This window comes from Oryctolagus cuniculus, chromosome 6, assembly GCF_964237555.1.
Source record: "Oryctolagus cuniculus chromosome 6, mOryCun1.1, whole genome shotgun sequence".
Classification (NCBI taxonomy): domain Eukaryota; kingdom Metazoa; phylum Chordata; class Mammalia; order Lagomorpha; family Leporidae; genus Oryctolagus; species Oryctolagus cuniculus.
In genome coordinates this window covers 39,648,464-39,664,414 of record NC_091437.1, presented here as the reverse complement: position 1 = coordinate 39,664,414, position 15,951 = coordinate 39,648,464, and the positions used below count along the sequence as shown (strand labels likewise).

Sequence of the window (15,951 nt, the reverse complement as noted above, 5' to 3'; positions counted from 1 at the left end):
AGCATTTCTTCTGGGACAAATCTGGGGTTGATGAATTCTCTCAACTATTTGTTTGTGTATAGAAAGTCTTTGTCTTGCATTTATGAAGACCACCTTTGCTGGGTCAATTTTGTTGGCAGGATTGCCTTTTTTTCTTTAGCACTTTGAACATATCTTCCTGGACTGTAGGTGCTCTGCTGAGAAATTCACTGCTATCTTGTGGGTTCTCCATTAATTTTGAGATGCTTCTTTGCTCTTGCTGCTTGCAGTATCAATTCTTTGTCTCTGACATTTGAAAGTTTGACTGTGTTTTGCTTTAGTCTCCATAGAATGAATCTGATTAAAGGCCCTTGATCGACTTGCAACTAGATAGGTATTTTTCTCCAGGTTTCAACATTTTCCTGAAACAAACTCTCTACACTTTTATCTTTTTCTACCCCCCTTTTAAAATATTTATTTATTTAAAAATTAGAGTTAAACAGAGAGAGGAAGAGAGAGATCCTCCCTCCTCTGATTCACACCCCCCCACCCCCGCCCTCACCCCACCCCACCCCACCCCCGCCGCCCAGTGGCTACAACAGCTAGGGTTGGGCCAGGCCAAAACAAGGAGTCAGGATCTTCTTCCAGATCTCCCACATGGATGATGGGGCCAAGCACTTGGGCTATCCTCCATTGCTATCTAGGCACATTAGCAGGGAGCTGGATTGGAAGTGGACCAGCTGAGTCTGGAAGCAGCCTGGATACGGAATGCCAATATCACTGACAGCAGCTTTACTCACTATGCCACAAGACCATACTTTTTCTGCCCCTCTTGAATGATAACTCACACATTAGTTCTTTTGATACTATTCTATAAATTCCAAAAGCTTTCTTCACTATTTATTTTCTGTGTATTTTTATAGAACCTTGGAATTCCGTGTTTCTTCTGCTTCATTACTTCTACTGTTGTCATCCTTTGTCCCATTTTCCTTCTCTTTTTAAATTTAGTGTTAGGTTTTTAAAAGTTTTTAGTATTCAGTTTATATTGTTAGAAGTCTATCTACAAACTAATGATATTCCCTTCCTCCCTCCCTTCCCTATTTTTTAGCTTTAGAGATAACATAGTTTTAATTTACATTATAGTTACGGGCTTCACGCTTCACCACATCAAAACCCTGACAAGTAAAAAGCAAGAAAGTCCTAGTTTAGCAGGAATATACACAAGGGCTATAAACAATAATCAAATGAAAAGATGATCATTTAATGCATATTCAGTAAACTGCAAAGTAATTGTAGATCATTAAAACTATAGTAAAAGAACATCGTTAATCATTAGTTGGATAAAGATTGACGAAACTAAAGTTGCAAAAATACTAATACACACAGATAATTCTTTTTTAACTGTCAGTGTATTTTACTAAATAAAGAACTAGAAAGTAGAAAAATCACTGTTCCTCAAAAGTATAGACAAGGGCTCTAAATAATAATAAGCAAATCTCAAAATGTCAATTTCCTCTCATACAGCTTTGTTTTTCTTTTTCAATGTTATCTCCCACATATAAGTGAGAAGATATGGTCATTTTCTGTGTATGGCTGCTATCACTCAACGAGTTGGATCCATTTTACTGCAAATGATAGAATTGCATTCTTTTTTATAGCTGAATACTATTCCATTATGCATATATACATACAACTGATGACAGACACCTTGGTTGATTACATATTCTGACAATTGTGAACAGCGATGCTATATCCTGGTGGTACAGATATCTCTTTGATAAAATGTGTATGTTTTTTGAGTATGTAAGCAGAAGTGGGATTGTCAGATGATACAGCAGTCTATTTACAGTTTTCTACAGTGGTTACACTAATTTTTTCTTCTTTTTTTAAAGAATTATTCATTTATTTGAAAGGCAGCAGTACAGAGAGGCAGAGGCAGAGGCAGAGGCAGAAGCAGAGAGAGAGGTCTTCCATCCACTAGTTCACTCCCCAATTGGCTGCAGCGGCCAGAGCTGTGCTAATCCGAAGATAGGAGCCCAGAACCAGGAGTTTCCTCTGGGCTTCCCACATGGGTGCAGGGGCCCAAGGACTTGGGCCATCTTCTACTGCTTTCCCAGGCCATAGCAGAGAGCTGGATTGGAAGTGGAGCTGCTGGAACTTGAAGCAGCGGCCACAGGGGCTGCCGGCACCACAGGCAGTGGACTTACCTGCTAAGCCATAGTGTCGGCCCTAATCGTTTGTATTTCTTCTTTTGAGAAATGTCTACTAGGGCCTTTGCCCATTTCGTCACTGGATTGATTGTTTTGTTTGTTGAGTTTTTTTAAGATTTCATTTATTTGTAGAGGTAGAGTTACAGACAATGAGAGGGTGAAACAGAGAGAAAGGTCTTTCTTCTGCCGGTTCACTCCCCAAATGGCTGCAATGGCCAGGATCCAGGAACTTCCTCCAGGTCTCCCACATGGATGTAGGGGCCCAAGGACTTGAGCCATCTTCTGCTGCTTTCTTAGGCCATAGCTGAGAGCGATCAGAAGTGGAGCAGCAGGAACTTGAACCAGCGTCCATATGGGATGCCAGTGTTCAGGCGGAGGATTAACCTACTGTGTCACAGCGCTGGGCCCTGTTGTAGAGGTTCTAAGTTGCTGATAAATTTTTGTTAATCCTTGGTTGGATAGGTAGCTCACCAATATTTTTTCCCCATTCTGTTTTGTCTCTTTACTTCTGAGTTTGATATAATCCCATTTAATTTTGCTTTTGCTGCCTGTGCTTTAGGGGTCTTGTCCAAGAAGCTGTACCCTACACCTGCGTTTTGGAGTGTTTACCCTACACTTTCTTCCGGTAACTTCACAGACTCAATTCTTAAATTTTAAGTCTTTGATCACTCTTGATTGCTATGAGGTATGGAGCTAATTTCATTCTCCTACATATAATTATCCAGTTTTGCCAGCACCGTTTGTTGAAGAGGTTATCCTCAGTCCAATGGATGTTCTGGGCACGTCTGTCAAATCAGTCGGCTTTATGTTCCTGAATTAATTTCTGGGCTCTCCATTTTGTTCCATTGATCTATGTGTTGGGTTTTATGCTAGTCTCATTCTGTTTTTTCCTTCTATAGGTTTGTAGTATGCTTTCAAGTCAAGTATTGTGATGCTACCAGCTTTAATTTTGTTGTTGTTCAGGATCACTTGGGTTATTCTGTATCTTTTCTGATTCAGTATGAGTTTTAGGATTTTTTTTGTCTATTTCTGTAAATAATATTTGAACCTTGATGGGGATTGCATTGAATCTGTAGATTGCTGTGTGTATTATACACATTTTATTGACATTTTGATCCATTGACAAGGAATATCTTTCTATTTTTCCAACCTTATTGATTTCTTTCCTCATTGTTTGATCAGTTTTACTCCTAGAGGTCTTTCTGTTCCCTCTTATAAATGGGATTTGTTTCTCCTTGAGTTCACCAGTAGCATATGAAAAGCTACTGTTTTCTGTATGTTTATTTTGTAAGCTGCAACTTCACTCAATTGGTTAAGTGGCTTCTTGGTGGAGTAGTTAAGTTTTTCCATCTTGAGCATGATGTCATCTGCAAACATCAATATTATCACTTCCTTTTTTCAAACTTTGATGCCTTTTCTTTCTTATCCATAACTGCTCTTACTAAAGCTTCCAATACCATGTTGTACAGGAATGGTCAAAGTGGATTTCATTGTCCTGTTCCAAAGTTGAGTGAAATGCTTTCAACTTGTCCCCATTTAGTATGACATTGGGTGTTTGTCATTTATAGCCTTCATAAATTTGAGGTCTGTTCCTTCTATATCTAATTGGTGGAGGGTTTTTAACATGATGGGGTGTTGAATCTTATCAAATGATTTCTTCACATCTACTGAGATGACCCTATGGTTTTTGTTCTTCAATCTGTTGATGTGACTTGTGACACTTAAGCATTTGCAAATGTTGAATCACCCTTGCATCTCTACAATAAATCCCACTTGATAATGATACATGAGTTATTTGATACGGGTTTCAATTAGTTTTGCTGCTATTTCGCTGATAATCTTTGCATTTTTATTCCTTAAGGATATAGGTCTGTAGTTTTATTTTTGTGTTTTGTATGTGGCTTTAGTACCAAGATGATGCTGGCCTCATAAAAACACTTTAGCAGGGTTCCATCCCATTCAGTATGTTGGAATAGTTTGAAAAGCATTGGAATTATTTCCTCTTTAAACGTTTTGTGGAATTCACTGTAAGGCCATCAGGTTCTGGTCTTTTAGCTGATGGAAAACTTTTGATTACTAACTCAATCTCATTGCTTATTATGAATCTATTTAGATTTGTATATGTCTCTTGATATTAATTTATTTGTAAAAGAAATTCTGTGTAATGGAATTTATCAATGTGTTCTAGACTTTCCAGTTTATTAGAATAGTTTTTCACTCAGCATAATGCTTTCCAGATTCCTAACAGGGATCACTTTTCAGTTAAAATTTAAACACCTAAGAATAATTGTGTGTTAATTACAGAGTTCAACCAATAGTACTAGAACAAAAAAAAAATACTAAAATGGATAAAGTATTACATTGTACATCAACAGTCAGGACAAGAGTTGATCAGGTCACTGTTTCTCATAGTGTCCATTTCACTTCAACAAGTTTCCCGTTTGGTGCTCAGTCAGTTGTCGCTGATCAGGGAGAACATATGATATTTGTCCCTTTGGGACTGGCTTATTTCACTCAGCATGATGTTTTCCAAATTCCTCCATCTTGTTGCAAATGACCGGGTTTCATTGTTTTTGACTGCTGTATAGTATTCTATAGAGTACATGTCCCATAATTTCTTTATCCAGTCTACTGTTGATGGGCATTTGGGTTGATTCCAGGTCTTAGCTATTGTGAATTCATCTGCAATAAACATTAATGTGCAGACAGCTTGGTTGTTTGCCAATTTCGTTTCCTTTGGGTAAATTCCAAGGAGTGGTATGGCTGGGTTGAATGGTAGGGTTATATGCAGGTTTCTGAGGAATCTCCAAACTGACTTCCACAGTGGCTTGACCAGTTTGCATTCCCACCAACAGTGGGTTAGTGTCCCTTTTTCCCCACATCCTCACCAGCATCTGTTGTTGGTAGATTTCTGAATGTGAGCCATTCTAACTGGGGTGAGGTGAAACCTCATTGTGGTTTTGATTTGCATTTCCCTGCTTGCTAGTGATCTTGAACATTTTTTCATGTGTCTGTTGGCCATTTGGATTTCCTCTTTTGAAAAATGTCTGTTGAGGTCCTTGGCCCATCTCTTAAGTGGGTTGTTCGTTTTGTTTTTGTGGAGTTTCTTGATCTCTTTGTAGATTCTGGTGATCAACCCTTTATCTGTTGCATAGTATGCAAATATTTTTTCCCATTCTGTCGGTTGTCTCTTCACTCTCCTGACTGTTTCTTTTGCAGTACAGAAACTTCTCAATTTGATGCAATCCCAATAGTTGATTTTGGCTTGGACTGCCTGTGCCTCCCGGGTCTTTTCCAGAAATTCTTTGCCTGTGCCAATATCTTGAAGGGTTTCTCCAATGTTCTCTAGTAACTTGATGGTGTCAGGTCATAGATTTAGGTCTTTAATCCATGTTGAGTGGATTTTTCTGTAAGGTGTAAGGTAGGGGTCTTGCTTCATGATTCTGCACGTGGAAATCCAATTTTCCCAGCACCATTATTGAATAGACTGTCCTTGCTCCAGGAATTGGTTTTAGATCCTTGATCAAATATAAGTTAGCTGTAGATGTTTGGATTGATTTCTGGTGTTTCAATTCTGTTCCATTGGTCTATCCATCTGTTTCTGTACCAGTACCAGGCTGTTTTGATTACAACTGCCCTGTAGTATGTCCTGAAGTCTGGTATTGTGATGCCTCCGGCTTTGTTTTTGTTGTACAAGATTGCTTTAGCTATTCGAGGTCTCTTGTGCCTCCATATGAATTTCAGCATCATTTTTTCTAGATCTGCGAAGAATGTCTTTGGTATCTTGATTGGGATTGCATTGAATCTATAAATTGCTTTTGGGAGAATGGACATTTTGATGATGTTGATTCTTCCAATCCATGAGCATGGAAGATTTTTCCATTTCTTGGTATCCTCTTCTATTTTTCTTTAAGATTTTGTAATTTTCATCGTAGAGATCTTTTAACGTCCTTGGTTAAGTTTATTCCAAGGTATTTGATTGTTTTTGTAGCTATTGTGAATGGGATTATCTTAGCAGTTCTTTCTCAGCCATGGCATTGCTTGTGTATACAAAGGCTGTTGATTTTTGTGCATTGATTTTATATCCTGCCACTTTGCCAAACTCCTCTATGAGTTCTAATAGTCTCTTAGTAAAGTTCTTTGGATCCTCTAGGTAAAGAATCATATCGTCTGCAAAGAGGGAGAGTTTGACTTCTTCCTTCTCAATTTGTATTCCTTTAATTTCTTTTTCTTGTCTGATGGCTCTGGCTAAAACTTCCAGAACTATGTTAAATAGCAGTGGTGAGAGTGAGCATCACTGCCTGGTACCAGATCTCAGTGGAAATGCTTCCAACTTTTCCCCCATTCAATAGGATGTTGGCTGTGGGTTTTTCATAAATTGCTTTGATTATATTGAGGAATGTTCCTTCTATACCCAATTTGCTTAGAGTTTTCATCATGAAAGGTTGTTGAATTTTATCAGATGCTTTCTCTGCATCTATTGAGATAATCATATGTCACTCCCTGTCTTCGTGGAGGAACGACACAGGACCCTGCGCTGTTCTTTTGTCTGCTCGGCCCTCCCCGGGTTTGCTGCTGGTTCTTCCCGGGTTGGCTACCGTCCCTTCCACCTCCGTGGAAGGGCGGTTCCCCCTGCCACTTTCCCCACTTCCACGGGGGAGTGGCACACCGCCGGCCGGCTCTCTCGGGGGCTGCTCAGATGTTCCTCCAGATAGATGTTCCTGGTGCATGTTGTCTCTCTCCTCCTTTATAGTCCTCTTCCACCAATCCCAACTCTGCTACCCACACGCCGAGTACGCTGGTCTCCTCCAATCAGGAGCAGGTCCTGCTGTTTATTGGTTGAACTGGAGGCAGCTGTGTAGAAGCTGTTTCCTCCTCTCCCAGCACCATATTGTGGGAGAGCAGATGCATAGAATAAATCTTAATTCCAGTAACTTAGTCTAGTCCAAGTTGCTCCCCACAATCATATGGTTTTTCTTCTGCAGTCTGTTAATGTGGTGAATCACCTTGATTGTTTTGCGCACACTGAACCATCCCTGCAGACCAGGGATAAATACCACTTGGTCTGGGTGGATGATTTTCCTGATGTGTTGTTGTACTCTATTGGCCAGAATTTTATTGAGGATTTTTGCATCTATGTTCATCAGGGATATTGGTCTGTAATTTTCTTTCAATGCTGCATCTTTCTCTGGTTTAGGGATTTAGGTGATGCTGGCTTCATAGAAAGAATTTGGGAGGATTCCCTCTTTTTTGATTGTTCTGAATAGTTTCAGAAGAAATGGAATTAGTTCTTCTTTAAATGTCTGGTAGAATTCAGCAGTGAATCCATCTGGTCCTGGGCTTTTCTTTGTTGAGGGGGCCTTTATTACTGTTTCAATTTCTGTTTCAGTTATGGGTCTATTTAGGTTTTCTATGTCTTCATGGTTCAATTTAGGTAGATTGCATGTGTCCAGGAATCTATCCATTTCTGATAGGTTTCCCTGTTGGCTGGCATACAAGTCCTTGTAGTAATTTCTGATGATTCTTTTTATTTCTGTGGTGTCTGTTGTTACATTTCCTTTTTCATCTCTGATTTTATTGATTTGGGTCTTTTCTCTTCTTTTTTTAGTTAGTTGGGCCAATGGGGTTCAATTTTGTTTATTTTTTCAAAAAACCAGCTCTTCGCTTGGCTGATTTTTTGTAGCATTTTTTTGGATTCAGTCCTGTTAATTTCTTCTCTGATTTTAATTATTTCTCTTCTCCTACTAGATTTGGGTCTGGTTTGCTGCAGTTTTTCTAGGTCCTTGAGATGCGCTGAAAGCTCATTTATTTGGTGTCTTTCCAATTTCTTGATATAGGCACCTATTGCCATAAACTTGCCTCTCAATACTGCTTTTGCTGTATCCCATAAGTTTTGATATGTTGTGTTGTTATCCTCATTTACTTCCAGAAAGTTTTTGATTTCTCTTTTGATTTCTTGAATGACCCATTGTTCATTCAGGAGCATGTTGTTCAGTTTCCATGTGTTTGCATACTTTCTGGGGTTTCCTGAGTTGCTAATTTCCAGCTTCATTCTGCTGTGGTCTGAGAAGCTGCATGGTATGATTCTAATTCTTTTGAATTTGCTGAGACTTGCTTTATGGCCTAGTATGTGGTCAATCCTAGAGAAGGTTCCATGCACTGCTGAGAAGAATGTAAAGTCTTTATATGTAGGATTGAAAGTTCTGTAGATATCTGTTAGATCCATTTGGGCAATAGTGTCGATTAAATCTGCTGTTTCCTTGTTGATCTTCTGTCCGGATGATCTATTTCTGAGAGTGGAGTATTGAAGCCCCCCAGTACTATTGTATTGGAATCTAAGTCTCCCTTTAAGTCCCTTAACATATCTTTTAAATAGACTGGTGCCATGTAATTAGGTGCATATACATTTTTAATAGTTACATCTTCCTGTTGAATTGATCCCTTAATCATTATATAGTGCCCCTCTTTGTCTCTCTTAACAGTTTTTGTATTAAAGTTTATTTTGTCTGATATTAATATGGCTACACCTGCTTTTTTTTGGTTTCTGTTGGCATGGAATATCTTTTTCCAACCTTTCACTTTCAGTCTGCATGCATCTTTGTTAGAGAGATGTGTTTCTTGTAGGCACAAATAGTTGGGTGTTGTTCCTTAAGCCAGTCAGCCAGTCTGTGTCTTTTAACTGAAGAGTTAAGTCCATTCACGTTTAATGTGACTATTGATGCATAGTGACTTTGCCCTGCCATTTGCCAAAGATAAGTTCTAATATATGCTTTGAGCTTCCCATGCACTTTTACTGGTAGGTGTTCTTCCTTTACCTTCTTTCATATTGATGGCCGTGTTTCTGTGTTTCTGAGTGTAGCACATCTTTAAGTATCTTTTGCAGGGCCGGTCGAGTGGCCACAAAGTCTTTCAATTTCTGTTTGCTATGAAAGGTCTTTATTTCACCTTCATTCACAAATGAGAGCTTAGCAGGATATAGTATTCTGGGCTGGCAATTTTTCTCTCTTAGCACCTGTGCTATGTCTCGCCATTCCCTCCTAGCCTGTAGTGTTTCTGATGAGAAGTCAGCTGTGAGTCTGATTGGAGATCCTCTGAGAGTAATCTGACGTTTCTCTTTTGCACATTTTAGGATCTTTTCTTTATGTTTCACTGTGGTGAGTTTAATTACAACGTGTCGTGGTGAGGATCTCTTTTGGTCATGTTTACTGGGGGTTCTATGAGCTTCCTGTACTAGGATGTCTCTGTCCTTCTCCAGACCCGGAAAGTTCTCTGCTAGTATCTCACTAAAAAGGCCTTCTAATCCTCTCTCTCTCTCCATGCTTTCAGGAACTCCTAGAACCCGAATGTTGGTTTTTTTAATAGTATTCTGTAGATTCCCACCAATATTTTTTAGATTTCTATTTTCCTCTTCTTTTCTTTGGTTTGTATCCTTTCCTGTTCTCTGTCTTCTAAGTCCAATATTCTCTCTTCTGCTTCACCCATTCTGTTTTTAAGGCTCTCTAATGTGTTTGTCATTTGATCTATTGAGCTCTTCATTTCATTTTGATTTCTCTTCACTATCACACTTTCCTGTTCTACTAGTTTCTGCGTTTCATTTTGATTCTTCCTTAAAATTTCATTTTCACGAGAGAGATTTTCAATCCTGTCCAATAAGGATTTCTGTAGTTCAAGGATTTGCTTTTGAAAACTTCTAGATGTTCTTATAAATTTTTTGAAATCCGTATCTTGCATTTCTTCTATCTGATCATCTTCATAATCTTGGCTTGGGGTGTTTTATTTGGAGGCATCATAGTGTCATCGTTGATCTTGTTCCCTCAATTTCTGTGTTTATTGCTTGGCATGGTGAATTCTTTTTCCCTCACTGTGAAGTGTTTTTTTTTTTATACTATGTCTGTGTTAAGTGGACTGCCTGCTGTTGGAGGAGCCTTGGAGGCTTGAGATGGGTGTGGCCTGAGAGCTCTGCTTTGTTCTTCAGGGTTACAGGTGTACAAAGGTTATGCGTGGTAAATCTCTATTTATTTATTCATTTATTTATTTTATTTTTTATTCAGGAGGTAAGTAATACTGCAAGGCTGAGCAGAATGGATGGTATTTAGCTTCCGATCTCTGGCTTCTACCCAAAGAGTCTGTGCAGGCTCCGTTTCTCCTGCGGACTCCCACTGGGTTGCCTAGGCTACTGAATTGTAGCCTTAACTCTCCCCTTTTATTATGTATATCCCAGCTCTTTGTCTCTTGCTCGCCTTTGCAAGGTTGGTGGAGAGAGGAACTTGTCTGTACCAGTATGCCCTCACCTTTTTTTTTATTTTTATTTTTTTTCCCTTCTCTCCTCTAGTCTGTTGAACTTTCCCGCTTCAAAGCCTGCTTCCCTCTAAAATTCTGTCTGCCATTTCCCCGCCAATGTCTCCGGTTACTGAGCTCACCTCCACTTCCAGCGCCGATGTGTGGACTCGGAGCCCTGGGCGTCCCTCCTCTCCCCGCTGGTGTCTGTGTCTGTCATAGTGATTTAAGTGTGGCTTTGAGACGAATGTGGGTTTCCTAGGATATGCAACTTCAGTCTACAGAGTTTGATGTCAGTCTCCCTGGAGATTGTGACATCCAGGGCTCTGTTCTTGGTGCTGAGTGAGACAAACATGGCTGATCCCTTGGCCCACTGGCAAGCCTGAGTGATGCTGGAGTTTGTGGCACCAGTTGCTGTGCTTTAGGACTGCGGGATGTGCATGGGCCCTTCCTCAGATCCTCTAGGAGAGTTCAACTAGTGCTATGGTTTATAGCACCTGCATCCGCAGTCCTGGGACTAAGGGATGCAAACTGAACCCTGATCCAGCCCTACAGGTTGACTATAAGGAATACGTCAGATTTTACTCTGGCAGGTATGAGCCTTGAGAGGTGAAATAGAGCTGATGGATTCCAGTGAGACTGAGAAAATTAGAAATATTTGTTACATTTCTGGTATTGCAGGGTATAGGGGGATCATCCCCAGAACTCCCAGAGTGGGAGCAGATTTTCTATGGGCTGCTGCTTCCAGCTCTTTGAAGCTAGAGGGAAGTGCCTTGATCACACAGAGTGACTGACCATAGCTATCCTGCAACTATGGGGATTGTATCTGTACTTTTCCCCACAAATTTCCCTGATTCTTACTGAGTGCTTATGGTATCAGCAGCACCAATGTCTACTGCATGATGTCTCACAGCCCAGTTTGATGCTCTGTGGGGGTGGGAGAGGGGAAAGCGGTGACGTAGCTTCCTTCCTCCAAGCTCAGTAGTTCCTCAGAGCGCAGTCCGATCCCAAGGCTGGAAAAAAGTCAGTGGGTGACTGTGGAATTCTCTCTCAGCTCAACTTGCGTGTGGCAGAGTATGCATCAGTGTCTTTCCACCTGGACTTTGTAAGATGACAGCAACTGGGCAGCAGCTGGCTACACCAGGAAGCCAGCACAGCAGTCCCATGCAGTCCATTGTTCTATCACTTCTCCACTCAAAGTTAGACTCTTGGAAAGGTCATCTCTCCTTTGTTCTGTTTGAAGTCAGCATGACTGCTATCTATTCAGTCACCCTGGATCACTTATCCTCTCTTTGGTTTTGAATTTCAGTTTTTCTCATGGGGATTTGGGTTTAACTTTTTAATTATACATATTTACGGGGTATAGTGTGATAATTCCATACTTGTGTACTATTGTAATCATCACATTGGGGTAGTGAGTATTTTCATCTCTTTTTACATCTGTCACTTCTTTGTAACGAGAAGCTTAAATGTGCTGTCTTGTGGCTCTTCATAACGTACATAATCAATTTGAAACTATAGTTACCCTACTGTGCTGTCCAATGTTAACATTGTTATTCTTAAGTATTTATATTTTGGTACCCACCATAAACCTCCCTCTCTTCTTCCTATCCTTCCTAATCACTAAGAACCACTTTTCTATATTGAAATTCTATGAAATCACAGTTTTGTGTTTCCACATAAGAATGCTAACATGCAGTATTTGTCTTTCTGTGCCTGGTTTATTTCATGTAACATAATGTTCCGCAGTTCTATGCATGCTTTCACAAAGGACAGGACTGCTTCCTTTCTATTTCACAATAATATTTCCTTGGGTATGTATACCATAGAATTCTAGTCTCATTTCTTAATAGCTACCATTTTTTCTAGCACTACTTAATGAAGAGACTGAAATGATGCATGGATTTACTTTTTTTTTTTTTTTTGACAGGCACAGTAAGACAGTGAGAGAGAGACAGAGAGAGAGAGAAAGGTCTTCCTTTTGCCGTTGGTTCACCCTCCAATGCCCGCCACGGCCGGTGCACCACGCTCATCAGGAGCCAGGTGCCTCCTCCTGGTCTCCCATGCAGGTGCAGGACTCAAGCACTTGGGCCATCCTGCACTGCCCTCCTGGGCTGTAGCAGAGAGCTGGCCTGGACTGGGACTAGAACCCAGGGTGCCGGCGCCACAGGCAGAGGATTAGCCTAGTGCGCCCCAGTCCCTTATTCTTTTCCACTGGTCTGTGTGTCGGTTTTCATGTGATTCTCATCCTGTTTTGATTACTGCATCAAGTCAAGATTTTCCATGTCTACCTTAAATTTCAGTCTCCTTGTTAAGGTTTGTTTTTGTCATTTATTCTTTTCCTGATTTCACTGAAGTCATTCTTTATACTTTCTTGGACGTTTGTTGAGCTTCAACTATTCAAAGTAACTGCTGTTAATGAGGCAGTTTAGGTTTCTTACTTTGTCTGAGATCAACTACTGGAAAATTATTACATTCTCTTGGTGATAGTGTATTTCCTTGGTTTTTCACGCTTGCTGTGTATTTCATCTAGCAAAGTCCTTTGGCAGTCATCCTGTCAAGAAACTGGAGAGGCCTTCTGAGAGGGTCCAAGATCAGGTTTAGTGTGTGAGACCTAGGAAAGGCTGGCTTAATTCCTGGGTAAGCAGGCAGAAAGATCTGTCACTGACCTGTGTCGGATTGGCTTCAAGTCCAAGTCCAAAGGGAATAACCTGGTGCTGGAGTAGACGCTGAGCCTGCATATTTGAAACAGTCAGGTACCGGGTTGGACCTGGGCCCTGAGTCCACAGGGTCGGCCACAGGGTTGGCCAGGTAACAGGGCTGCTTAAAGCCCGAATGCCTTAGCCTGGGGTCCATGGATGTGGTCGAGAGCCTGAATTTTTAAGAATAATGAGTACAGCCTCACATCAGGGCATGTTGGAGGCTGCGGTCATGAGGACAAGCTTCGACGTCTGAAGTCTGCCTGGGCTGAGGTCAGATCTGGAGCACGGAATCATGAGTGCTGACCATGAGTCTACAAGACTAGCCCGAGTGCACCAGGGCAGTCCTGGATGGATACAGAGCTGTGTCAGCACTGGGATCTATGAAAACAGGAGGTCCTGGGACTAGCGTGGTGCCTGGCTGCTTCTGGAACAAGCCTGAAGCCCATAGCTGCTGTGGCTGGGCAACTGTAAAGCAGTCCTAGAGATGTGAGGTGGCGAGATCTAGATTTTGCTCTCAAGTATTAGCCTAGAGTCTCTGGTCATGGGAACCTGCATAGTGCTGAGTTCCACTGGAGCAAAGCTTTGTGGGAACCCAAGGACCTATCTGGCACTAAGTGTCGTTTCCTTCCCCCATGTACAGGGTGTTTCTTTGCAAGTCATACTTTCTCAAGGTGAGGGACTAGTGGCACTGGCAATGTGCAACTGTCATCCCTTACCCGGCTTTGCTAGTTTTTCTGAAGTACTTCAAGTATGGACTATATGGACAGCTGTTGAAATTGATGCATCTGAAGATGGGCAAGTGCTGAAAAGTCCTGTTTTACCATCTTTCTGCTATTTGGCTCTAAATTTCCTTAAGCTTATTTAGAAGAATCTCCATGCATTTATACCTATAAAATAACTTCTATGCGTAAAAATGTTACCTGACAATATTCCAGCTTCACTTCTCATAATTGTTTTCCTTACTTCAATGTATTGTTTGGGAATTTCAGCACTTCTTATAAGAAGTCATAGTATCAAACAGGTTCATGTAATACCCAAACTTACAGAAAGAGAAAGGCTTCTGATGTGACTATTAAATATGATGTGGACTGTAAATGGGATTTATTTAATATGTATTTTAGACAAAGTTAAGAAAGATCACTTATTTTTATTTCCAAATTATAAAAATAGGAATGTAGCATTTATCAGGAGGATGGACCTGCAGTTTTCCATTGTTGTAATGTCCTTACTGACTTCTATAGTGCTTATTGCATAATTTAGTCCAGAAGACTTTGTGCAATCTTAGTATTCTCTCCCCTTGCTTATATGAAACAACTTAGTGTCACTATATAATTAATTCTAATATCTGTTTATCAAAAAGGGATATTTAAGTGAATTAAAATGCAAGCCACTGAATGGAAACTCTAAGTTTATTGTAAATCATTAAGCATACACTTGAAATAGCTAACTTTTATGTTCTATAAATTGTAGCTCAAGGAAGCTGAAAGCATGCTCTACCAAATGTGATACCAAATCATAACTCTTAAGTCAAAATACTGAAGATTCATTCATGATGAGAGCATCAGAATAGTAATTTGAGAAGGAAATAGTGGCTAGGAGTAACAAAGGGACAAATTTCCGAGCTGCTAGGATTCCATGTCTTGATTTGACATGGATAATTACTTGGGATTTCACATGGTAAAAATCTGTCAAATGGCTCACTTAACATGTATAGCTTGTCCTCTTTCTATGCTGTAATTTAACAGATATTGTACTGAATGTAAAAAAAAAAATACACAAGGAACTGACTCATTTTTGAAGCAAAAATTTTGTTGGGGTGTTTTGTAGAATTCCCTCAAACCATTAGCTTTTATTTTAGGGTCTTTGAAGGCTAATAACAAAACAAGCAAAACCTATGCATGTAATTCTCATTTGCTAGAGAGACAAGTAATTCCAAACAAATTGTCTCCTACTTAGAATACTAATAGATTCAGATGCTATTTTAGAAATATTAATTCTGTATGTTACTTCACATGGGCCTTGTTCTCTTTATCGCTATGAAATGAACGTAGGGCACCAGTAGTTAGCCAGGATGATGAATGGAGAAAACACCTGATTAGGATTGACAACTGTGGGTCCCAGAGTGGAGCTGTCAGGGGGGCTTTTCCATGTCACACTATCCCCATGATGCAGTATTTTTCTACAACTGGAAGTCACCATTCCAACTTTATCGACATCAGTAGCTTTTTGTGAAAGTCCATTGAGAGGTTATTCAAGGTGCTTTCTCATGCACTCAGTGTCATCCCAGGTCACTTCTTGGTATTATGAAGAGCAGCAAATATACAAAGTGGAAAAAAATTAACTTGCTTTCAGTGGTGCAGCTTTTAAAATTGAGGTTATAAAAAGTTCCTTAAAAAGTGCCTTATCTGCAAATACTACGTGCCTCCATTTGGTGTGAAAATGGGTCTCTAAGAATCTTCCTGGCAAGCATAAATTGTGTGCGACTCCAATGGCAGTGTGATTCTGCAGAGGGAGCTTACATGTACATGTGCAGGTTCCCCACATAACTGAGATGGACAACACACACCATGCTACTGATGAGAGTCCACATGAGTGGTTTGAGGCCCAGTCCTACCTTAGGGACGACTGTGCCATGATATCCTAGAGGGAAAGTCCGTTGCCTGAAAAAAAAAAAAAATTGAGAGTAGCTAGCATTTCTCAATATTTTAAACCAAGCATCTTGCCAAGAACTCTACATGCATTTCCTCCTAATTGGTCTTCTGCTCAGAAATCAGAGATTTTTGTAAAGTAAATTATATCATACC

At 40.3% G+C, this 15,951-nt stretch overlaps 1 protein-coding gene across 13 annotated transcripts in view; it reads right to left on the bottom strand.

The window, feature by feature from the left end:
* Window positions 1-565: 565 nt before the first annotated feature.
* The window catches only part of LOC138850199 (uncharacterized), a 458,403-nt gene continuing 443,017 nt past the window's right edge, over window positions 566-15,951 (bottom strand). For all 13 annotated transcript variants that reach the window (XR_011389855.1, XR_011389857.1, XR_011389860.1 and 10 more), the window contains one exon: window positions 566-15,807. Coding sequence is in view for 1 of the 13 variants with exons in the window: in XM_070076348.1 (XP_069932449.1) it covers window positions 15,763-15,807 (45 nt within the window). In the remaining 12 variants the exon portion in view is untranslated. The remainder of the gene's footprint in view (window positions 15,808-15,951) is intronic.